Source organism: Scyliorhinus torazame, chromosome 22 (genome assembly GCF_047496885.1).
Source record: "Scyliorhinus torazame isolate Kashiwa2021f chromosome 22, sScyTor2.1, whole genome shotgun sequence".
Taxonomy (NCBI): domain Eukaryota; kingdom Metazoa; phylum Chordata; class Chondrichthyes; order Carcharhiniformes; family Scyliorhinidae; genus Scyliorhinus; species Scyliorhinus torazame.
In genome coordinates, this window is record NC_092728.1 from 92965506 (window position 1) to 92991586 (window position 26081).

At 45.6% G+C, this 26081-nt stretch overlaps 1 protein-coding gene across 5 annotated transcripts in view; it reads left to right on the forward strand.

The window, feature by feature from the left end:
• The window catches only part of setx (senataxin), a 124883-nt gene that overhangs the window by 83553 nt on the left and 15249 nt on the right, over window positions 1-26081 (forward strand). For 3 of the 5 annotated variants that reach the window (XM_072488595.1, XM_072488592.1, XM_072488596.1), the window contains 4 exons: window positions 18297-18368; window positions 19515-19664; window positions 21280-21387; window positions 23118-23305. In XM_072488595.1, coding sequence (XP_072344696.1) covers window positions 18297-18368; window positions 19515-19664; window positions 21280-21387; window positions 23118-23305 — 518 coding nt within the window. Of the gene's footprint in view, window positions 1-18296; window positions 18369-19514; window positions 19665-21279; window positions 21388-21550; window positions 21943-23117; window positions 23306-26081 lie in introns of those variants that run through there. The other 2 variants (XM_072488597.1, XM_072488593.1) reach the window with 2 other exon arrangements.

The following is a 26081-nucleotide window of genomic DNA, read 5'->3' on the forward strand; positions in this document are numbered from 1 at the left end:
GATAATAAAAGTTAGTTAACTCTTGTAGTAGCAATACTGGTGAACATGTCCATGTCAGTTAATTGTAACCAAATTTTGACTTCCGGGTGCGGCGATGACCAGCTGAGTCGCACGTTTCGGCAGCTCCCGGTGAAACGGACTTTTGGGCTCTTGATAGGAGCCCCAACGGCAATTTTAACGGCTAAAAACACCGTGCGGTAAACCAGAAGGGAATTCCCCCTGGACACGGATGGAAAAAGGAGAGGAAAGTGGCCGGATTGCAGCGGATCCTTTGGAACAGCGGCAAGGAAGGCAAGCAAAAACCAAGATGGCGTCGGAAGGTGGCAGTTTCACATGGGGCCCTGAACAACAAGAGTTCTTGAAATGCTGCGTGGAAGAGATAAAAAAGGAAATGAAGAAAGAGCTGTTGGCCCCGATACTACAGGCGATTGAAGGGCTAAAGGAGGAACAAAAGACCCAGGAGCGGGAGCTTCGGGTCGTGAAGGCGAAGGCAGCCGAGAATGAGGACGATATACAGGGCCTGGTGGTGAAAACGGAGATACAGGAGGCACATCAGAAACGATGTGTGGAGAGGTTGGAGGCACTGGAAAATAACGCAAGGAGGAACAACCTGAGGATTCTTGGTCTTCCTGAAGGTGTGGAGGGTGCGGACGTCGGGGCATATGTGAGCACGATGCTGCACTCGTTAATGGGAGCGGAGGCCCCGGCGGGTCCGTTGGAGGTGGAGGGAGCATACCGAGTTATGGCGCGAGGGCCGAGAGCAGGAGAAACTCCCAGAGCCATAGTGGTGAGATTCCTCCGTTTTAAGGATAGAGAAATGGTCCTTAGATGGGCGAAGAAAACTCGGAGCAGTAAATGGGAGAACGCGGTGATCCGCGTTTATCAAGACTGGAGTGCGGAGGTGGCGAGAAGGAGGGCGAGCTTTAATCGGGCCAAGGCGGTGCTTCATAAAAGGAAGATAAAATTTGGAATGCTGCAACCGGCAAGACTGTGGGTCACATATCAAGGGAGGCACCACTACTTTGAGACGGCGGATGAAGCGTGGACTTTTATTGTAGAAGAAAAACTGGAATGAGTGGATTATTAAAAAGAACGTTTGGACAAAGTGGTGGGGCGAATGGGGGGGGCGAAGAGGGGTTTTATGTTCTAATCCTGCGGTGTGGTAACTTTTCTCTCTCCCACAGGGGGTAATGGGGGGAGGTGGGGAGGGAGAGGAGATGGGGCGTTGGCCATGGGGGGCGGGGCCAAGGGAGAAGCGCGGGCTTGGCTCCCGCGCTATGATAATTATGGCGGGAATAGAGAAGCAGGAAGGAGGGGGCGTTGCACGGTGCGAGCCGTGGTCACGGGGGGAAGCCGAGGTCAGCCAGAGTTTGCTGACTTCTGGGAGCAACATGGGGGGAGTAATTACGCTAGTGGGGGGTCTAGCGGGGGGGGGGGGGGGGGTGGGAGGGGGGAATTACTGGGTTGCTGCTGCTGGGGAAAGGGGGGAGCGGGTACGGGAATAGATGGGCGGGGGGGCACCGCCTGGGGGAGATACAGCTGCGTGGGAACTGGGTGAGAAGCTGGAAAAAGATGATGGCTAATCGGCAAGGGGGGGGGGGGGTGGGAAGCCCCCCAACTCGGCTGATCACGTGGAACGTGAGAGGGCTCAACGGGCCGATAAAGAGGGCACGGGTACTCGCACACCTTAAGAAACTTAAAGCAGGTGTGGTTATGTTACAGGAAACGCACCTGAAACTGATAGACCAGGTTAGGCTGCGCAAAGGGTGGGTGGGGCAGGTGTTCCATTCGGGGCTAGATGCGAAAAACAGGGGGGTGGCTATATTAGTGGGGAAGCGGGTTATGTTCGAGGCAAAGACTATAGTGGCGGATAACGGGGGTAGATACGTGATGGTGAGTGGCAAACTACAGGGAGAGACGGTGGTTTTGGTAAACGTGTATGCCCCGAACTGGGACGATGCCAATTTTATGAGGCGGATGCTAGGACGCATTCCGGACCTGGAGACGGGAAAGCTGATAATGGGGGGAGACTTTAACACGGTGTTGGAACCAGGGCTGGATAGGTCGAAGTCCAGGACTGGAAGGAGGCCGGCAGCAGCCAAGGTGCTTAAGGATTTTATGGAGCAGATGGGAGGTGTGGACCCGTGGAGATTCAGTAGACCTAGGAGTAAGGAGTTCTCGTTTTTCTCCTATGTCCATAAAGTCTATTCGCGCATAGACTTTTTCGTGCTGGGTAGGGCATTGATCCCGAAGGTGAGGGGAACGGAGTATACGGCTATAGCCATTTCGGATCACGCCCCACACTGGGTGGACTTGGAGATAGGGGAGGAAACAGGAGGGCGCCCACCCTGGAGAATGGACATGGGACTAATGGCGGATGAGGGGGTGTGTCTAAGGGTGAGGGGATGTATTGAAAAGTACTTGGAACTCAATGACAATGGGGAGGTCCAGGTGGGAGTGGTCTGGGAGGCGTTGAAGGCGGTGGTTAGGGGGGAGCTGATATCAATAAGGGCACATAAAGGGAAGCAGGAGAGTAAGGAACGGGAGCGGTTGCTGCAAGAACTTTTGAGGGTGGACAGACAATATGCGGAAGCACCGGAGGAGGGATTGTACAGGGAAAGGCAAAGGCTGCATGTGGAATTTGACTTGCTGACTACAGGCACTGCAGAGGCACAATGGAGGAAGGCACAGGGTGTACAGTATGAATATGGGGAGAAGGCAGGTTGCTGGCACACCAATTGAGGAAAAGGGGAGCAGCGAGGGAAATAGGGGGAGTGAGGGACGAGGAAGGAGAGATGGAGCGGGGAGCGGAGAGAGTGAATGAAGTGTTCAAGACATTTTATAAAAAAATTATATGAAGCTCAACCCCCGGATGGGAGGGAGAGAATGATGGACTTTTTGGATCGGCTGGAAATTCCCAAGGTGAAAGAGCAGGAAAGGGTGGGACTGGGAGCACAGATCGAGGTAGAAGAAGTGGTGAAAGGAATTAGGAGCATGCAGACGGGAAAGGCCCCGGGACCGGATGGATTCCCAGTCGAATTTTATAGAAAATATTTGGATTTGCTCGCCCCGGTACTGACGAGGACCTTTAATGAGGCAAAGGAAAGGGGACAACTGCCCCCGACTATGTCTGAAGCAACGATATCGCTTCTCTTAAAGAAGGAAAAGGACCCGCTACAATGCGGGTCCTACAGACCAATTTCCCTCCTAAATGTGGATGCCAAGGTCCTGGCCAAGGTAATGGCAATGAGAATAGAGGAATGTGTCCCGGGGGTGGTTCACGAGGACCAAACTGGGTTTGTGAAGGGGAGACAGCTGAACACGAATATACGGAAGCTGTTAGGGGTAATGATGATGGCCCCACCAGAGGGTGAAACAGAGATAGTAGTGGCGATGGATGCCGAGAAAGCATTTGATAGAGTGGAATGGGATTATTTTTGGGAGGTGTTGAGGAGATTTTGTTTTGGAGAGGGGTATGTTAGATGGGTGCAGCTATTGTATAGGGCCCCAGTGGCGAGTGTGGCCACGAATGGACGGGGATCGGCATATTTTCGGCTCCATAGAGGGACAAGGCAGGGATGCCCTCTGTCCCCATTACTGTTTGCACTGGCGATTGAGCCCCTGGCGATAGCGCTGAGGGGTTCCAAGAAGTGGAGGGGAGTACTTAGGGGAGGAGAAGAACACCGGGTATCTTTGTATGCGGACGATTTGCTACTATATGTGGCGGATCCGGCGGAGGGGATGCCAGAAATAATGCGGATACTTGGGGAGTTTGGGGATTTTTCAGGGTATAAATTGAATATGGGGAAGAGTGAGCTGTTTGTGGTGCATCCTGGGGAGCAGAGTAGAGAAATAGAGGACCTACCGTTGAGGAAGGTAACAAGAGACTTTCGTTACCTGGGGATCCAGATAGCTAAGAATTGGGGCACACTGCACAGGTTAAATTTAACGCGGTTGGTGGAACAGATGGAGGAAGATTTCAAGAGATGGGATATGGTAGCCCTGTCAATGGCAGGGAGGGTGCAGGCGGTTAAGATGGTGGTCCTCCCGAGATTCCTCTTTGTGTTTCAGTGCCTCCCGGTGGTGATCACGAAGGCTTTTTTTAAAAGGATTGAAAAGAGCATCATGGGTTTTGTTTGGGCCGGGAAGACCCCGAGAGTGAGGAAGGGATTCTTACAGCGTAGCAGGGATAGGGGGGGGCTGGCACTACCGAGCCTAAGTGAGTACTATTGGGCCGCTAATATTTCAATGGTGAGTAAGTGGATGGGAGAGGAGGAGGGAGCGGCGTGGAAGAGATTAGAGAGGGCGTCCTGTAGGGGGACTAGCCTGCAGGCTATGGTGACAGCCCCATTGCCGTTCTCACCGAGGAACTACACCACAAGCCCGGTGGTGGTAGCTACACTGAAGATTTGGGGACAGTGGAGACGGCATAGGGGAAAGACTGGAGCTTTGGGGGGGTCCCCGATAAGAAACAACCATAGGTTTGCCCCGGGGGGAATGGATGGGGGATATGGAATGTGGCAAAGAGCAGGAATAACGCAACTGAAAGATCTATTTGTGGATGGGAAGTTCGCGAGTCTGGGAGCGCTGACCGAGAAATATGGGTTGCCCCAAGGGAATGCATTCAGGTATATGCAACTGAGGGCTTTTGCGAGGCAACAGGTGAGGGATTTTCCGCAGCTCCCGACACAAGAGGTGCAGGACAGAGTGATCTCAAAGACATGGGTGGGGGATGGTAAGGTGTCAGATATATATAGGGAAATGAGGGACGAAGGGGAGACTATGGTAGATGAACTAAAAGGGAAATGGGAAGAAGAGCTGGGGGAGGAGATCGAGGAGGGGCTGTGGGCGGATGCCCTAAGTAGGGTAAACTCGTCGTCCTCGTGTGCCAGGCTAAGCCTGATTCAGTTTAAGGTATTACACAGGGCGCATATGACTGGAGCGCGGCTCAGTAAATTTTTTGGGGTGGAGGATAGGTGTGCGAGGTGCTCGAGAAGCCCAGCGAATCATACCCATATGTTTTGGTCATGCCCGGCACTACGGGGGTTTTGGATGGGGGTGACAAAGGTGCTTTCAAAAGTAGTGGGGGTCCGGGTCGAACCAAGCTGGGGGTTGGCTATATTTGGGGTAGCACAAGAGCCGGGAGTGCAGGAGGCGAGAGAGGCCGATGTTTTGGCCTTTGCGTCCCTAGTAGCCCGGCGCAGGATATTGCTAATGTGGAAGGAAGCCAAGCCCCCGGGGGTGGAGACCTGGATAAATGACATGGCGGGGTTTATAAAGCTAGAGCGGATTAAGTTCGTCCTAAGGGGGTCGGCTCAAGGGTTCACCAGGCGGTGGCAACCGTTCGTCGAATACCTTGCGGATAGATAGATGGAAGGGGAAAAAGAAGGCAGCAGCAGCAGCCCAGGATTTGGGGGGGGGGGGGGGGGGGGGGGGGGCGGGGGGGGTGTAACTTGTGACAAGGCAGTTGCCAATTAGGGCTAGTTTTCATTTTTGTTATTTAATATTTATTCATTTTTTGTTTTTTGCTTATATAAAATAGGTCATTGTTATTTGTGCTGTTATAATATTGTGTAAAGGATGCACAATGTACTGTGTTGGTTGACCAAAGATTTTCAATAAAATATTTATTAAAAAAAAAAAAAATTGTAACCAAATTTAAAAATAAGAGGAATGGCTAAACTATACACTGATTATTGCACCGATTATATACTTTTTAAAATATATATCTTTTTTTATTCTCCTTTTTCACATTTGCTCCCAAATTTACACCCACCAACAATAAACAATAATCAGTAACAAAAATGTCAATCCTCATATCAATAACAACGATCCCATCCTCCCACCAAACCCCAAACATTAGCCTGCATGTTCTCACAAACAAATGACAAAAGGGAATTAGGGATCACCCATAGTCGCCATTAACACACAGCCCCCCAACCCTCCCACCCACACGCCCCAACTAATGTTCGATGTTACCCAGTTATTGAAAGTTAATAATGAATAATGCCCATGAATTGTAGAACCCCTCCATCCTTCCCCGCAGTTCAAACGTAACCTTCTCAAGAGTCAAGAATTCCAACAGGTACCCCTGCCACGCCAGGGCACAGGGTGGAGAGGTTGCTCTCCAACCTATCAGGATCCGCCTTCGGGCGATCAACGAGGCAAAGGCTACAACATCTGCCTCCGCACCCACTTCCAATCCTGGCTTGTCCGACACCCCGAATATGGCCTCCCAGGGGCCCGGGTCCAGTTTCACGTGCACCACTTTAGAAATTACCTTAAAAACCTCCTTCCAGTAATCCTCTAGCTTTGGACAGGACCAAAGCATATGAACGTTCACACACATCTTCTACTCCTTCAAAGAATCGGCTCATCCTCGCCCTCGTGAGGTGTGCTCTGTGTTACCACCTTCAGCTGTATCAGTCCCAACCTCGCGCACAAGGTGGAGGCATTCACTGTCCGGAGCATCTCACACCAGAACCCCTGCTTCATATCCTCTCCCAACTCTTCCTCCCACTTTGCTTTGATCCCTTCCAGTGGTGCCTTCTCCTCTTCCAAAATAGCTCCATAAACCGCTGACACTACCCCCTTCTCCAGTCCCCCTGTCGTCAGCACCTCCTCCAGAAATGTGGAGGCCGGCTCCACCGGGAAGCTCTGTAACTCCTTTCTGGCAAAATCTCAAACCTGCATGTATCTAAACAGCTCCAGCCCATACTTCGCTTCCAGCTCCTTTAATCCTGTAAACCGACCGCGAAGAAACAAATCTTTTAGTGTCTTAATCCCCTTCTCCTCCTATTCCGAAAATTTCCATCCCACCTCCCTGGCTCAAATCTGTGGGTCCCCCGAATCGGCATTTCCCTTGACCCTGCCCCCAACCCGAAGTGTTGGCGAAACTACTTCCAAATTCTCAATGAAGCTATTATTACCGGACTCCCTGACTATTTCACCGGGGCTATCGGGAGCGGCGTTGTCGCTAGTGCATTCAATCCCGACCCCATGCACAAACTCTCCTCCATTCTGACCCACTGGGAATCAACCCCTCTGACCCAGCTCCGCACCTTCTCCACATTCGCCGCCCAGTAGTAATACATCAGGTTCGGAAGACCCAAACCCCCTGCCTGCCTTCCCCTCTGTAGCAGCACCTTTCTAACTCTGGCCACCTTCCCTCCCCATATGAACAAAGTAATCCTTCCCTCAATCTCTCTGAAAAAAGCCTTTGGCAGGAAAATCGGCAAGCATTAAAAAATAAACCGAAATCGCGGCAACACGTTCATTTTAACCGCCTGTACCCGACCCACCAGTGACAGAGGGAGACCATCCCACCTTGCCAGATCAGCTTTCCCTCTCCCCACCAAACTGGAAATGTTGTACCTGAGGAGCCCCCTCCCCCAACTTCCGGGCAACCTGCACCCCCAGGTACCTAAAGTGAGTCCCTGCTGTACGGAATGGCAGATCCATCGATTATATACTTGATGGAAACTGAAATCGTATGCTTGATATGGTGTCCTCTGAGGGTGGCATGGTGGTTAGAATTGCTGCCTCACTGCGCCAAGGCCGTTCGATTCCGACCTTGGGTGTCCCTGTGTCTGCGTGAGTTTCCTCCGGGTGCTCAGATTTTCTCCCACAGTCCATAGATATACAGGTCAGGTGGATTGGCCATGCTAAATTGCCCCTTAGTGTCCAGAGACGTGCAGGTCATGCGGATTGATCAATGCACGGGGATGAGGTGGGTAAGTGAGCCTAGTTGAAGTGCTCATTCGGGGGATTGATGCAGACACGGTGGTCCAAATGACCTCCATCTGCACTGTAGGAATCCTATGATATGATGTGAACAACGAGAATGTTTTCTGTGATCACAATTAAAAATTATTTCCAAAAATGAGTTGTTGAACTATGATACGAGCCCTTACCAATTCTCTCTCCCCCCCCCCCCCCAAAACTCCTAGGTGTTGCTGGCCCAGAGTCCTGAAGTATTCAGTGCTGTGTTGCCCTTGGTCCCAACTTTTTTTTTGTTGTCCCTTTAATTGTTTTCCACAGCAGCCAACTTGCTATCTGGTTATTCATGCAATCTGGATATAGCGTTTCACTATCGTTTTATCCCAATAATAATGGCAAAAGTCTTGGCAAAATGACAACAAAAATCTCTTAATATATCAAGAGGTCAAAGCGATGGAGTAAAGGTTCACCCGTTTGCCACAAAAATGTTGTATAAATGTTGTAACAAGGTCGAAATCAAGGTTGCAATTTTAGAAATTCACACTGGCAATGTCAACACACTGCATAAGGGAAATATTGAAAAGTGCGTAGTGCTCCATTCCCTGCTGCAGCAACGCTGCTATAGAAAGTGCCTTTCCTAATAGATGACTTAATTTGTACTTTGTGATCAACCTTAAATTTCTATCCATAATTATAAATGTAATTTATTAGAATGTCAAAAGAAGCCCAAACAAAAAGTGAAAGAAGTATTCAAGAAATGGCATTGTTGGCTAGGAAAATTCTGCCCACTCTGGGTGATGATTCTTTGTTCGGATTAAATCAAAATATACTTGTTCCTTTAAACATCACTTGACACTCAGCGGTGCAGTGGAATCTGGAGTCCCCAATGAAATACGGCACGAGGAGGCTCATGGGTTGAATAGCGTGTTTCTGTCTTGTAGATCTATATATTTCTTTGAGAAATGTACATTTGAGTTGTAAGCATTCCTGGAAGACTCCCATGTTAGTTGTGCAATGACTTTATTGATGTGAAATGTAATATATATTACCTATATATAGTGGAATAAGTAAAACAACCCCTGCTTTTTCGTTTGACGAACAACTCCTCAAACATGGCCCTCAAACATCCCCCACCTTTTCTCAAAACCCCCTGCAGAGCCCCTTAACTCGTGTCTTATCTTCTCCAAGCGCAGGAAGTCATACAGGTCACCCAACCAAGCCGCTCACCCCGGTGGCGATGCCGACCGCCACTCCAAATAAATTCGCCGCCATGATATCTGAGGCGAAGGCCACGACATCGGCCTTCCTCCTCTCCATGAGCTCCAGCTTCTCTGAAACCCCAAATATCAGCACCAAAGGGTCCGGGACCTCCGCCTCCTCCACTATCCTGGACAAGAACGCGAACACTCCCGCCCAGAATCGTCCCAATTTTTTGCAACCCCAAAACATGATTCGCTGGCCCCTGCCCACACGTCACACTAATCTGTACCCCCTGAAAGAACCCACTCATTCTCGCCTGAGTCATATGCACCCTATGCTCTGCCTTAAACTGTATCAGGCTCATCCTTGCATAAGAGGTCCCATTTACCCTACACAGTGCCTCACTCCATACTCCCCAATTGATCTCCCCTCCCAACTCCGCTTCCCATTTCTCCTTGAACCTTACCACCCGCTCGCCTCCCTGCTCCCCCAGCCACCTGTATATTCTTCCCTTCCCTTTCACAACCGGAAGCAGCAGTCGCTCCAGCAGGCTGTATCCCGGCAACCTAGGGAGCCCCCGCCAGATCCTTCGCGCAAAGTCACTAACCTGCAGATACCTGAACTTACTCCCCCTTGACAGCTCTGCCCTCTCCCTTAGCTCCTCCAGACTGGTGAACCCTTCCTCCAAATACAGATCCCTTACCTTGACCACTTCCCTCCACCTCCCTGTATACACTGTCCATCCCCCCCCAGGCTCAAACCTATGATTCACGCACAGCGGCATTAACACAGACATCACCTCCACCCTAAAATGCCCCCTCAATTGATTCCATATCTTCACCGTGAACTGCACCACCTGGCTCCCTGACTACCTACACTGAGCCATTGGCAACGCTGCCGTAACCATAGCTGTCAAACTAGACCCCTTACTTCTCCTTCCTAACCCACTCCACCCCTTCTCTTTCCCATCACTGTCACACCTTATTCACATTCGCCACCCAATAATAACGAAGCAGATTCAGCAACTCTGATGCCCCGCCCCCTCCACCCCACCTGCCCCCGCCCGCCCACCTCTGTACCAAGGTCCTCCCGGCCCTCGGCACCTTCCCCGCCCTCGGCACCTTCCCCGCCCACACAAAGTCCGAAATAATCTTGTCCAATTTCCGGAAAAAGGCTTTTGGTATAAAGATCGGGAGAGCCTGAAACATAAACAAGACCCTCGGCTGAAAACTAATTTACCACCACTTGGACCCTCCCTGCCAATGTCAAGTGCACCTCTTAAGATCCTCCCTGGCTTCCTCCACCAGATTTGTTAAGTTCCACTTATGGAGCCCTGTCCATTCCCTTGCTACCTGAATCTCCAAATACCTAAAACTATCATTCGCTACCGTAAATGGCCCCCCCCCCCCCCTAAATTAGCCCGCTGTCCCAGCTCATTCACTGGGAAAACCTTGCTTTTACCTACATTCAGTTTGCATCCCCAGAACCCTCCATGTTAGATGTTTTAGTTGCTGTGAAATGAAGAGTCTAAAGTTCTTGTTCCTTTTCACCAAACACCATTTATTTCACTTCCACAGCCTCTGCACAAAACTCTTAACAACACACCACCTGACAGAGGCCACCTGAAGCCCCTTTACATATCAGTGTCAATTAATGGATACTTAACATAAATGAGACAACTAATTGCAATGTCTCTTAACCCATTACTTAACAGTCTCCCCTTCCTTGGAGAAAAAAAAATAATTAGGTGAAAACAAAATTTCAAGAAACTCAAAAACACTCACATGATGTCCCCCCCTTTTTTTTGTTTGGACGAGAAAGAAAAAAACAGTCACAGAAAAAAGCGCCCTTCATGAACAATATCCAAAAGTTTCTGTGAACTCGCCCCTCTTTTCGTAAAACAGTCTGACAGTTGATAGCTCCTGTCGACCCATTTAATTTTTGTTATTTTTCCTCTGTCCAACAGCTGCTTCAAACTTGCGATGTCTATCCGTAACCTCTTTTCATTGACACTTTTTGTAGAGTGCACATTTTCCCACAGGGATTTATTGTCAATGTGACAGTCAATAGGTATATTACCCAAATCCCCTAATCCCAAAATTTATGTCAATATCATACTTATATAAAAACCCATATCCATCGCCTCTACAAGGCTTAACGTCTCAGCAGCCAAAGTGCTTTTTACCACTCTCCTTATTTTCTTTGTTTCCCACACAAGTGGGCAACATTTACCATTGTTCCCCAAAAGGAAAATTATAAAACCTCGTGCGCTTGAAACCCCATCACAAATTTGCGTAGGACGCATCACTATAAACTGAGTTTCAAGTGCTTAAGGTCACCTAAAACCCGGAACTTCAAAACACACTCCTGCATTTTTAGTTTGGCCAACGCTTTATTTGCTCTTATTATGTCTTCCACTTTGGGATCATTCATTTTTGTACTCAACTCTAAGACATCAAAACTCACGTCCGGTCTAGTCTGTCTACCTAACCAGTTCAGTTGCCCAATTAAACTTCGCAGTTGCTCTTTTTCTATCTTTGAAACCATTGCGTCTTTTTGTGAAACTCGGCCATGACTAATTGCTATTGGGGTGATGCTTTCCAAATAAGATTGCTGACGTAAAATTGCCCCTAACTTAGTCTGTCCAATTTCCAGTCCAATATATTTAAAGTACGAAGTCTTACAACACCAGGTTAAAGTCCAACAGGTTTGTTTCGATGTCACTAGCTTTCGGAGCGCTGCTCCTTCCTCAGGTGAATGAAGAGGTCTGTTCCAGAAACACATATATAGACAAATTCAAAGATGCCAAACAATGCTAGGAATGCGAGCATTAGCAGGTGATTAAATCTTTACAGATCCAGAGATGGGGTAACCCCAGGTTAAAGAGGTGTGAATTGTCTCAAGCCAGGACAGTTGGTAGGATTTTGCAGGCCAGATGGTGGGGGATGAATGTAATGTGACATGAATCCCAGGTCCCGGTTGAGGCCGCACTCATGTGTGCGGAACTTGGCTATAAGTTTCTGCTCGGCGATTTAAATATATTTAAATACACCGGAAGCCTGACTTCCAACCTTGAATTCTTTCCTCAAACCAGAGATTACAATAGCTTCAAAATCACTAGTCCCACCCCACAAAAAATCATCGACATGCATCATAAAAATGCCAGAAAGATTTCCTTTATAGTGCCAGTAAAACATTGCAGGATCTGCTTTCAACTGGCAACAGCATAACTTTAACAAAATTGACCTTACCGAAAAATACCAGACTCTAGATGCATCATTTAATCCATATACACATTTGTTCAACTTCCAGAGTACCCCTTCTGTGTTAGCTGCTTCTTCAGGAGGACGGAGAAAAATGTCTCTCTGGAGCTGATGTCCCTGCAAAAAGGCAGCTTTTATATCTATAAATTTGCATTCCCATGCCTTTGTGGCTAATAGAGCCAAGAAGATCTTTAAAATAACCTTTCCTGCTGTAGGTGAATCTACCCTTAAACCCTGATCTTCTACGTTTTCTTCAAATCCCCTTGCCACGAGCCTGGCCTTTGCCTCATAAATTCCATCCGGAAGAACCTTTTCCGTGCAAATCCATCTGTGGGATAGAGCACTTTGTCCCCTATCTGGTACTTCCGTGTATACCTCAAATTCACTATGCAATTCTTGCTGTTTAGCTTCTTTAATAACTTTTTCATCTAATTTATTTGAAGCCACCAAAATCTCACGTGCATGTGGGCTTCTACTCCTATTAGTATTCGTAGCCTTACTCATGTTCCGAGATCTTGACAAACTACGTCCCCTCTCCCGCCTGGTATCTCGTTCTGTACTGCTACTGCTTGATCTTTCCCTTCTGCTGTGGGATGTCCTTTCAATAGTTCTCTACCTTTTCCTGCGGACCTGTTCACTATCCGATGTACTATCTGAACTGGCACTGCGTTTCTGTGCCCTCCATTTTTGAACTTTGTTTTCCCAATCCATTGTCTTGACTCCTTCCCCTGAATGCTGTACATTCAACCAATGTTTATACTTTCCAGTGACCTTCCCTGCTCTACTAATAACAGTTGCATCCTTCCATTGACTAGACCCTTCAGGCAAGTATGTCACTTTTGTACCGACTTTTGGCAGTTGCCCTTTTGGAAAAATGGCCTGTTTTAATTCACCAGAAGTGTTGTGTTCCTCCACAGAAACCCTGTCTATATCAGTTAATTGGTCCTCATAGTTCTGTAACTCATGCGTACCAGATGACTCTGGTTCCTCGTCATGTCTGTCTGCTCTGTCTAAACTTGAAAATTTGTAATCTGTACCCATTATCCTTGATGAATGGACCCTAACAGTTTGATTACCATGTTGCAAAATAATTGTTTTGCCATCTATGCCTATGATCTTCCCTGGGCCTTTCCATTCATTAGAATTGTCTCTCTTATAGTATACCATGTCTCCTTGCTGAAAAACTGCATCTGATGGCCGTACGTTATGTCTTAAAGCTCTGCGAGTTCTTTCAGAAACTTCTGCTTCCCAAAAAGCTTTTCTACTGCTATGTAATGCATTTAAATGTTCAGCAAAACCAGAGCTAATTGTAGTCCCCTCCCAAGCTGGAGGCTGGTCATCCAAAATGGACGGAATTTTAGGATTTCTACCAAACACTAATTGATAAGGACTATAGCCCCCAACCATCTGCAATATTAGCAAATTCTCCCCCATTGTCCCTAAGGAATTTTGCCGGTGGACCCATTCCTGTCCCTATCCATTTTTCCACGATTTGATCCAGAATTACTCTCTTTTCTTTACTTCGTACAATCGTTGATTGACTAAATCTGGTTGCTAAATCTACAAAATGCAAAATAAATATATTATTTGCTTTATCCCAGATCTTAAGGTCCATGGCCACAATGTCGTTAAAATCCCTGGCCAAAGGTAGGGTTACTATCGGTCGTCCTGGTGTCCTTCTGTACTTCCTACAAACTTCACAGCGGTCACTAACCTGTTCTATCAGTTTAGTATAATCGTCATCCCTTACCCCTGCATCCTTTAATACATTTTCAGCCTCCGAGGAGACAGATGTGCAAATTGCCTATGTAGTTTTAATACCACAAGCTTTTTATCTGCTAAAGTCCCATTTTCAACTGCCATTAACACATCCTTAACCACTCTACTTGAAAAATTATTTGTCAGTAATGGAATACAATAGTGTCCCGACTGTGTAAATTGTAAGTCCACAGTGTTTCCAAAAACTGTTGCCATATCCAATTTCATGTGTGCTTGCTTCATCGATGGTCTGCTCAGAAGCAAAGGTATCTCACTTGATACAACATCCGTGCTAATGAAATGATTCACTCTGGCAATATTGCAAGGGATCACCACTCTTTTCAGCGACTTCAGAGTATTATCATCTCCAAACCTGAAACTTGTGGAACTTTCAAATTCCTTAACCTTGTTACGATTTTCAGCATTCAAAGAGTCCAGGTAACATTTTAACCAGTCAACTCCACACACAGTAGATGTGCAGCCACTGTCCAATACAGCACAGTTGAAGGATTCTGCAACCAACACCCTCATTACCGGCGTAAAACTGCTTGTCAATAGGACAATGCCTTCTTTCTGGTCACTATCTTTTTCCTCTTCTGACTCTTCCGTGTCATGTGTCGCTTCAAACACTCTATCATAACGAGTTGGACAGTTGAAAGCATAATGGTATTGAGAGTCACATCGAAAACATCGATTTATCATGCCCCGTGCATTTCTGGGGTTCATCTTCCTGTTGTAGGTTCTAACTGGGTTTCTGTCTTCATAATTTCCTTGTCTCGGTCTCCGTCTATAGTCTTGAGCCTGTTCGTAGCCATACGATTTTGCCATCCTGTTACTAGTGTATCTTCCATATTCTGCCTTATTGCAGGCTGACCTATTTGGGTCATCAGAGCCATCGGAATCGAATGTTTCCCCAGAAACCTTTGTAAAGCTTTTGTCATCTGTTTGAATAAGGTATCCTTATCAGTAAACTGAACTCCTGTCAAAACCAGGAGCCTATCCATGTTGCTCACTCTAGCACAGTCTAAAGGCCAACACAGACTGTGGAAATTCCAAATTGTGTTTCTGCAGCCTTTTATATAGTCTGCCAAATTCCATTATGTAGTCTTCCATAGAGATATCCTCCATTTTCCGGAACTTATCAAAATCCGACCATGCTTCATACGCACTTAACAAGTCCTCTTTCTTATTAATCTTATCCATATAATGTAATAAAGCCTCCAGACCTTCTTCTGAGTCTAACTCTTCCAATTCCAGCCCAGAAAGCACTTTGTTTCGGATTTTACTGCCATATGGTAGAGAAAGAGCCAATGCCATGCCTTGTTTTCTCTTTCCCAAAGCAGTTACTTTAGTCCACATAACTACTGCACTTCTCCATTGGTCGTACGATTCCCTTTCAGAAAATAAGGGAGGATAGTCATATCCAGCCATCTTTATCCTGGGTTCAGCCATGTATCTTTTTTTTTCCTTCTCACTCACTCCTTGGTTTGATCAGGAAAAGTTGTATCTTTCAAACCTTCACATTTGCACAGCAACCATCCTCTGCTACCATTGTTAGACGTTTTAGTTGCTGTGAAATGAAGAGTCTAAAGTTCTTGTTCCTTTTCACCAAACACCATTTATTTCACTTCCACGGCCTCTGTACAAAACTCTTCACAACACACCACCTGACAGAGGCCACCTGAAGCCCCTTTACATATCAGTGTCAATTAATGGATACTTAACATAAATGAGACAACTAATTGCAATGTCTCTGAACCCATTACTTAACACTCCAAACGTCCCCAGCAGGCCCATAACCCTTCCCTTATTCTCCAGCGGACCCAAAACATATAGCAAGAGATATTCGGCAGAGAGTGACACCTGATGTTCTCTCTGTCCCCATATAATCCCCTGCCACTCCGGCGACCCCCTAAGAGCCATCGCCAATGGCTCTATGGCCAGCGCAAACAGCAATGACAACAGCAGGCACCCCTGCCTCATACCCCTGTGTAAGCCAAAGCTTCTCAAAGTCATATTAGTGCCACATACAGCAACCGCACCCATGCCACAAATCTCGACCCAAACCCAAACCTTCCCAAAACCTCAAAAAAATACCACCACTCCACCCGATAAAATGCCTTCTCCGCATCCATAGACACAACCACCTTCGGTACCAGAGTCCCCAACGGATTCATCACTACATTCAACAGCCATCTTGCATTACCCCACGAACTTCCTGCCCTTCATGAAGCCTATTTGATCTTCTGCAACCACCTCTGGGACACAATCCTCCATCCTCCACGCCAACAACTTAGCCAATACTTTCACATCCGTGTTCAATAGTGATATGAGCCTATACGACCCACATTCCACTGGGTCCTTCCTCTTTTTCGGGATTAGCGTGATTACTGCCTGCGTCATCGTCTCCGGCAGCTCCCCCTTCTCCAGTGCTTCATTAAACAACCCCAACAGATGTGGTGCTGAATCCCCATCCGGCCCTGGGGCCTTCCCTGACTTCATACCGCTGATACTATGAGCACCTCCCTTAGACCTAGGGGCTCCTTCAATGCCTGTCTCTTTGCTTCCTCCACCTGGGAAAATTCCAACACGTCCAGAAACTGCCCCATGTGTCTCTCCTCTCCCCCTGGGTCCACCTCATAAAGTCTCTGGTAGTACTCCCTAAACGCCTTGTTTATCTTCCCGGCTCACACACCACATCCCCAGTATGTATCTGCAATATTTCCCTGGACGCGGCCTACCTCTGCAGCTGGTGTGCCAACATGTGGCTCACCTTCTCCCCATACTCGTATTGCACCTCTCTTGTCCTACGCAGTTCCTGCCTTTTCTTTCTTGATTGTTCTTTAATTCTATACAGTCTGTCCTATCTTTCTCCTAGCTTATATCCTGCTTCCCCTTCCTGCTTCCCACCCTGTAGGTACATTCAAAATCACGTATTTAAGTGTGACCATCATATTTTAGTTTGAATTAATATGTGCTTGAGCATTTTCTGCTAAAATTGATGGGAGCCATTTTAATAAAAACTAAATCAGTATTATCGGAAACCAGCCAGATTAATTAAGTAGAAAGCCTTAATTATGAGACAATTAAATAATGTAACTCTTTAATAGATATGTTAGAAAGGCTGGAAATTTAGTCTGAACACAAATGTTAATAACTTATAATTATAAACTTATTAGCACCTGATTATTAATACAGACTTTAAGGTACTGTGGGAATAAGATTGTGTGCTTCTCAGGCCACAGAATAAAGAAATAAAATGAGAGCAAGAGAGAGACGGGAGCACGAGAAAGGCAAAGCGAGATGAGAGAGCGAGAAAGGCAGAGAGAGGGATGAGAGTGAGAAAGGCAGAGATAAAGAGACGAGAGTGAGAAAGGCAGAGATAAAGAGACGAGAAAGGCAGAGCGAGAGAGACAAAAGAGCAAGAAAGGCAGCTAGAGACCGAGAAAGGTAGTGAGAGAGACGAGAGGACGAGAAAGTGAGAGGGAAATGAAAACAAAGGTTGTGGGTAGCGGGGCGTAAGAGAGATGTTTACGAGAGGCAGAGAAGACGAGATTTGAGAAGAGTAATGTTTATGCAGAGGTGCTGAGAGCTGTTGTTCGATATTGTCACTTCACGACTTGGTCTGAGTAGGATAGTAAGAAGTCTGTTCAATCGTTAAAGTTGAGCTTTTTTCCATTACTGTTAATTACTGCCAATTGGTGTTAATTGAATTTATCTTTCTGACTTGCCTTTTTAATGGGTAAACTTTCGGAATTTGTCATTTAAAGTGGTTAAGTCTCTAGAACCTGATGTAATTTGCGATGCGGGGCATTATTGCAACCAAGTGAACCCCATAATACTTGGTTCAAAAAAAGAATTGGGTACTCTAAATTTAAAACGGAAAAAGTAAACTACCATTCACAATATGATCAAACAGGCTTCAGCGTACTGTTGCATTACTTTCATCTTGCTTGCTTTTTAAGATTTTATCAAAAGCTTAAATGTCTGTGGGCATCCTGCCATAGTTGAAGTATTGATATCTAGCACAGTGGAGTCTGGCTTCCTAATCTGAGCAACAGTATGTCTTGTAGAGTTCATGTGCCATTTTGTGGTGCAAGAAGCAAAATCACATTAGATGATCTTAGGAAGGTATATGTATCATCAGCAATAGTTGGAAATTTATTTAATACATATATTTAGCATTGTAATTCTAGAACATCGATGTGTCTGCATTCGTGTTTCAAAAGAATGGGGAACCTCTATTCAGAAATTAGTTATATGGTTACTGTAAAGACATCAATAATATCTATTAGTGTGATAGTTTGAGAAGTCATTTGGAAACCAACGTTTCTTATCCTGCCATCTGTTCTATAGAGTGAATTGGTAACTCAAGAAAGGAGAACATTGGAGAGGGAGAGGGAGGAACTTGGACGCAGACTGAAGGAGGTAAGAACTGAAAGATTTGGCTATTTTTCCACCATCTTGCATCTACAATTGTCAAATGGCAGCAATTCACATTAGTAGCTACTTGTCCATTTGCTGAACGTTTTAATCTATTGAATAGTGAATACCTTTTATTACTTGCAACAAATAGTTACTATTGTCTAAAGAATCTTTTGCTATTGATTTGTCTACATAAGAGTCACTGAATCATGTCATGAAGCACTTTAAAAGGTTTTGATATAGAAGTCATTTTAAATGTAAATATTTTCTTTAAATCTTAAGACATAACTGGAGAATAAGCTGTTTGGTTATGTTCAATTACTGCACGTGTATCACTCGAGTAATGGTACCGTAGCAGGTTGCTGATGCATTGACACAATGGATCACGACATTAAGGAGCTAATCAGTAATGTGGTTAAGAAGTATTCCAGTTGTTAGATGATGGTTTAATCTAATCCTAAACTTAAAAGTTGACAAATGAAACAGCCAGAAGGCAGCACAGTGGTTAGCACTGCTGCCTCACAGCACCAGAGACCGGGGTTCGATTCCGACCTGGCCAATCAATGATGTAGCGTTTGCACATTCTTCCCGTGTCTGCATGGGTTTTCTCCAGATGCTCCCACAGTCCAAAGATGTGCAGTTAGGTGAGTTGGCTATGCTAAATTGCCCTTTAGTGTCCAGGGATTAGGTGGGGTTATGGGGTGGGGGATTGGGTTTAGGTAGGGTGCCCTTTTGGAGCGGCTGTGCAGAGTCAGTGGGCCCAGTAGCCTCCTTCAGGACTCTGTGATTTCTATGAAAATGCTTGGATGCATCTGCTATCTGATGATAGGGAGGACTTGTTTTGAGAAACGGCAGTAGAAATGAAAATGAGAACTCAAGTTACAAAATGTTAATTATTGCACTATTCGGGAGGTTTTTTAATCTTAAAGCTTTCCCCCATCTAACCTATTCCTGATCCAGTAGCTGGTATCAGTTTCAGTGGTAGAGGAGGACTGTTATAGGAGACTAAACTTTGATGTAGCAATATTTATGTGCCAGAATATCATCTTCCTGCTCTTTCCCAACCATACCTCTAAAGTCTGTCTTGCTTTTGAACCTATTATTTTAGTTAGGGAATTTTAGATTGAATTCCTCAATGCCTTTTTCCAGCTTAGAGGTCGAACCCAGGACACACAGCTACACATTATCCTGGAGTCACACATCATCTGCTGCACTCTGAGTACCAGTGGGATTATGCTTTTGGAGATGTCATTCCGAAAACTGGGACATGAGCCATTTAGCTGCATTGTGGTGGATGAGGTGGGTAGAAATTAATTTCACACTGCTTTTTAAAGATAAATTTAGAGTACCCAATTATTTTTTTCAATTAAGGGGCAATTTGATGTTGCCAATCCACCTACCCTGCACATCTTTGGGTTGTGGGGGTGAGACCCACACAGACACGGCGAGAATGTGCAAACTCCACACGGACAGTGACCCAGGGCTGGGTTCGAACCTGGGTCCTCGGCGCCGTAAGGCAGCAGTGCTAACCACTGTGCCAACGTGCCACCCAGAATTTCACGCTGATGGCTAACTAGTTGAGCACTAAGAATAAAAAGAAAGGTCACAAGTCTGAAATGAAATTGTGTGGAGTATGTAGATCAGCATTTGAAAGAGGAAAAGAAAGGTTAACATTTTGGATGTGATTCTCGCAGCAGGTCTAGTAAGTTCTCAGTTGAATAGAGGGAAGATATTTTGGCAGCGAAAGTGAATTGAAAGTTCAACTTGGGCGACTCTTAAATTTGCTCATGCAGGCATGCTAATTGTACAGTCTTAAGTTCCTTGCCACCTTGTGCTGTGCCCTTTAGCAGGAGATTAGCCTTATCTGCAATCCTTTACAGGAATCTCACCATGCCACCTGCATTCTGCCAGTATTTGCTGCTTGTTTGTTGGAAACTAAGCAAATGTTTCTTAACATATGGGTGTTGCTAGCCAGGCTGGCATTTATTGTTTATCCCTAGTTCACCTTAAGAAAGTTGTGCTTATTTGCCTTCCATTAATGAGTTTGTAAAATCAAAACTAGCCAATGCGTTCATCTATGTCAGAACACCAAATGGGAATTTAATTGGGGATTTGCTGAATGGTGCAGTTGCTCACCCATTAAATCTGCTGAACTATTGAATTTAATTACAATACAAAACTAAGGTTGCTTCAACTTTAAAACCTATTTTTTTTTGGGGGGGGGGTGCTTTTTAAAGGTCAGAAAGACTGCCTGCCACAGAATTATCAAAGCTGTACAGTAGCCTCTAATTACTGGCACAATTTCAGCTCTTTAGGAGACCACATGGGTCACTGATTGTCACGGAGCATTGCTCCGGATTTCTCCAAATTCCAACCTGCCAGCCGTACTGAGCAATAAATGGCTCCGCCGGCTTCTTATGAGCTCTTATCACTGTGAGGCCCACTTTTCCAGGTGAATTCTCAAAAGTGATTAGCTGAAAGTGGTGCCACTAAGGGTGACTCGACATGTCTCCCAGAGGAATTGCAAAATGATTAATTGTCCTTTTTTAAAAAAAACACTTCCAACATCAGCCACTAAAGTAGAACGTTCACCTTTTAATGCTTGAAACTTTTGGCAACAACCATTGTCCCTAAGTACGTCACTGTTTTTGATTTTGACCCTTGACCAAAAATGAATGAGTTACCCCTCTGATAGCTGAGAGTTGCCATGTCAATTTGATAGAGACCTGGCCACGGAGGTGTAAATGGACAATAACCTCCCACTGTGGGAACATTCCTGTCCTTGCAGAACAGAAAACAGCACGTACTGTTCCCATTTGGTGATCTCTCTCAAATATTGTTACTTGAAGATAAAGCGTGGAGTTAGCCGTCACTGTACAATTCTGAGCCTGAACTATTTCTCATGTTATTTCAGGCCGGGCAGGCGTGTGAAACTGAAATACTCATTCCTTTGATATTCCGATGTCCTAAACTTGTTCTTGTTGGAGATTGTGAGCAACTTCCACCAACCATAATCTCCATGGTAAGAATGCCTTTAGAAATATGAGTTTCTCTTGCATGTCGGATTTTAGCTACGTTTGTGCAATGTTTACTGTCATCTAATGACTGGGTTTAAAAATTTCCTATTTCAATGTTGTTCCTTATTTGCCCAACCCTCATTCACCTCGCCGCCTCCCCCCACCCAGGTTCCTGCTGCTCCATTTCCTGTGCGATCTATTTGCTCCCCCACAGCCATACACTTGAGAGGAAAGATTGGTCTCCTCCACTGACCTGATGAAAAATGATTCCCCCTCTTTGATCATCTCCTACAATGGGAACGTTCCTGTCTCTACAGAACAAAATGAAGCCAGCAGACATGATTGATGTTTGTTCATCTTTTCCACACAAGCAATGTTGCTATTAGTTTGAGTGCAGAATTAACCGTCACACCCTGAACCATCATTATTAGAGAGTGCAATCGAACTATTAAAAATCTGTTCCCACTGCTAACTTGGTGAACGAGTCTCTCTTGAGAGTCCAGAATGAGGAGTCATAGTCACGCGACAATGGGTCAGCTATTTCAGACTGAGATGAGAAATTTCTTCACTCCGAGGTTTGTGAATCTTTGCAATTCTCTACCGTGATGAAGTGTGGATGTTCATTGCATGAATATATGCAAGACTAATATTGATGGTGCAAATTGTGGTCTAACGCACAAAAATGAGCAATAAATGGCAGATGCGACCAAAACGGGCCCATGGATGTTTCTGGATTCCACCCAGATGACACCCACAGTGGGTTACATAATCAAGTGAAAGTTCTGTCTCCCTCATGAAGGATTCCAAGTCTCCCCTTTTGAATTCCCTTAAAGGCCGTTCTGACCCGGGCTGCCTGAAGAGCTGCACACTTCACTGAGACTGCCTTCCACGGAATTATCAAAGCTGTACTGTAGCCTCTAATTACTGGCACAATTTCAGCTCTTTGGCAGCCCACTAGGTTCACTGAGCTAGCATTGCTCCGGATTTCTCCAAACTCCGGCCTCCCAGTCCTACTGAGCAATAAATGGCTCCCCCGGCTTCTTATGAGCCTTAACTCTTTCCAACAATTCTCAGCTCCCCAGAGTTTCTCCTGTCTACCTGGTGTCTGCCAACAGCAGCACATCTGGCTGTAACCTCTTTTACTGCCTCCCAACACACCCAGTCACATGGGTTTACCTATTTCTGCCACTGTGGGTCTTGTTAGTCGGGTTTCCCCACCACCATCACTGTGCAGACCCTGGTGAACTCTACCAGGTCCCCAAAGTTCCTAGAACGCTGGGCTGAGCATGAACAATCCTAATGTATTTCATCGGGACTCTTGGGCTTGCTGGGAAATTGAGTCCTCTGCCTCCTTTATCTGGAACAAGGTATTTTCACATTTCATAACAATAGATCTTTGAACTCGAAGGGAATATGGGGTCGAGCAGGAAAAAGTGTTTGAGATCAAAGATCAGCCATGGTTTTATTAAATGGCAGAGGAAGCTCGAGGGGCTGGATGGCCTACACCTGCTCTTCTTTGTCGTGGTCCTATGTTTCTGCTTTCCCAACAAACACCAGGATCAAATTCATGAAGTATGTGTCCTTGCTGCAGTGTCTTGCATGATGCCATTGCAACATGGTTGCATCTGCTGAAATAAAATAGATCACTACCATTTGTGTCATTTACTTGTAAAACTCTTGATGTCTCACAGATGGAAAGCAACTTTAAAAAATTAACATTTTTGCCTTTTCCCAGAAAGCAAGAGAGTTCAGCTATGGCCAATCAATGATGTGCCGGTTACAAAAATGCCTGCAAGATGAAGTGAAGCAGAACATTTGTGGACGGAATCCAGTGATGATGCTACTAACCCAGTACAGGATGCACCCTGACATCTGTCTGTTCCCCTCCAAATACATTTATGGAAGTTTGTTAAAGACTGATGAGTAAGAGGACTTGGTTATTAAGTCTCTTGTACATTACTACTTAAGTTAACAGGAATGACCTTGCATCTTGTTGAACCTCTTCTGCACTCTCTCCAATACATTCACATCCTTCCTATAATATAGCGCCAAAACTATACACACTATTCCAGCTGGGGTGTAACTTGTGTCTTGCATAAGTTCAGCTTAACCTTCTTCCTCTTGTACTCTATAGCCCTATTAGTAAAGGATTCTGTATCCTTTATTAACTGCTCTCTCTACCTGTCATTTCACCTTCAATGATCTATGCCAGCAATGGGCAATCTTCGGCTCATCTGGGTTCTGAGTGCGGTCCACGAGGCATTTTGTTAACCATTGTCCACGCACAGGGTTGCCACATTCCACTGATGTTTAAAAAAAATTTAGAGTACCCATTTTTTTCAATTAAGGGGCAACTTAGCATGTCCAATCCACCTACCTTGAACATCTTTGTGTTGTGGGAGCGAAACCCACGCAAACACGGGGAGAATGTGCAAACATCACACGGACAGTGACCCAGAGCTGGGATCGAACCTGGGACCTCGGTGCCGTGAGACTGCAGTGCTAACCACTGCACCAGCATGCTGCCCTGCTGATTTCTGTCCATGTAGTTTTTTTCATAGCAGCATGACACAACTGATAACACACAACGCAAGGGCAAGTAAAGTGAGGTGCATGCTGATCTTTTTTGACTGAAAGCCATGTGCTCCCTCTGCGTCCAAAGTGTAAATATTTCTTTTTTACCATTTGAAGTTGATAGTTCCATTAATATATAAATGATTAAGCATTTCTATGACACATTTATGAAATATTCAGTGTGAACATATTTAATCTTATTCATGAGGTCATGGTTAGTGAACAAGCCCGATTTCAATCTTGCGGCCTACTGAGATTAAGGAGGGCCACTCAAACAGCCCACTCACTAGTCCAGGTTGCCCATAACTGATCTAGGCACATGTATACCCAGGTCCATCTGCTCCATCACCCTTTAAGGATTTTTTAAAAAAATTGGTTTATTGTCCACACTGAAGAGTTTTGAATAGCAACTAGAATAATTATTTTGTGGTGTAATCATTATCTGTGTTTAACCTGGAATTTACTGGATGCTAGTTTTTTCAAAGTATTTTTTATTGAAGTTTTTCATTGTAACAAATAATGCAACGAAACTATAGGAATGATACAGCTCAGCAAAAGAAAGTCTCAACATACATGGACACAGAGTGGAACAGGTGAACAGCAATATAACTGGCTCAATATAATCATTAGACTCAACTTGGTGCCTCTGTACGCACCATACACGCAACATAATCTCAACCTCAGGCACATTCCAGAATGATCATCATTCCACATGTTTATACAGAGAGGTCCAACAGCTATCGACTCAGATTATGGTCAGCACATTCAGCGCCTCCCAACACACTAATTGAGACAGGATAAGCAAGGAAGAACTACCAAGAGCAAAAGATCTCCGAATAAAAGAGGACCGTACTCTCCCAGTGCACGCCCACCACCAAATGGTGAAGAGAAAAAAAACTGCTTGTTCAGGCAAGGGAACGTCCCAAACATAAGGAGTACAACAGGATATCAACCGCAGTATAGGACCGGATCAGCCCATGCCTTTGTACACTTGGAGGAGTCAGTAAACAGAGGATTTTCATAGCACATAAAAACTCAGCCTCTCAGGATACCAGCTACAACACCTAACTTGGCCTAGTTCAGCATACTGTGGCACAAAAGGAGTCAGAACATCCAGCATACCCCAGGACCCACCACCCAGCCGGCCCTGCACCTGACTAACCACAGCCTGGGCGGCGCACAAATCTCACTGACACTAGAAAAATTACATCAATCTCGATCGAGGAAACCACAACCAAAGGGAACAAGAATTGTCCATTCACCCAATAATTGGGTGTCTAGCGATTGGGGGGGGGGGGCGCGGATCCCTCCCCCGGAATGATAAGGGGAGCACCTCCGCCAGTAACCCACTGGACAAAAACAGAGCACACAACACCATGCTGCTCACCCACATCCCTTCCTAAGGGACGAGCGCCCAAATAAACCCAAGAACCTTTGACAGAGACCAGCACTGTACACATTACAAGAAGGATATTGGGGGACAGAGCACCTAACCCCCCGCCCCATCTAGCTCACTCCCCAACCGAAGAAGGACTCCAACAACATAGAAACAACATACAGACTCACATTTCAACAAATCGAATAAGGATTCACTGACCGTACCCGGGCATGTGCCATCATACCTTAATTCCCCCTTCTCTAATAGTACTAAAAATGCCGACTGCACAAGTATCAGAAGGAACCTCCAGGATACATGATCTTCCCAGGCTTTTGAAGGAGATGAGCATGGATTCTCAGACGTTCAAAGCAACAAAAAAAAACAATTAGCTCTAACTGGGGGTTATCCTCAATCCATGTATCTAACCCTGCCAACCATCCACCCCCGCTTTGGCCCACTTATCTTCTCTATAAATGCAACAAGGGGTGTCTAAAATGCACTCCCTTCTCATGAATGCAAGGATTATAGCACATTTTTTTTTAAAGGTGCGAGATTGCACAAGCCACATATCACTTTACCGATTCAATATAGTTTTTGCTAAAACAAACTACCCTTGCCCTAATGCTCAAATATCAGGAGAAATGAAAACCACATGAAATCAACAACATAATCACAAGAGAATAAAGTCAATGATTATTGATGAACTGCAGGACAATAACACCATTTTATGTCGCTTTGAAAGGTCGG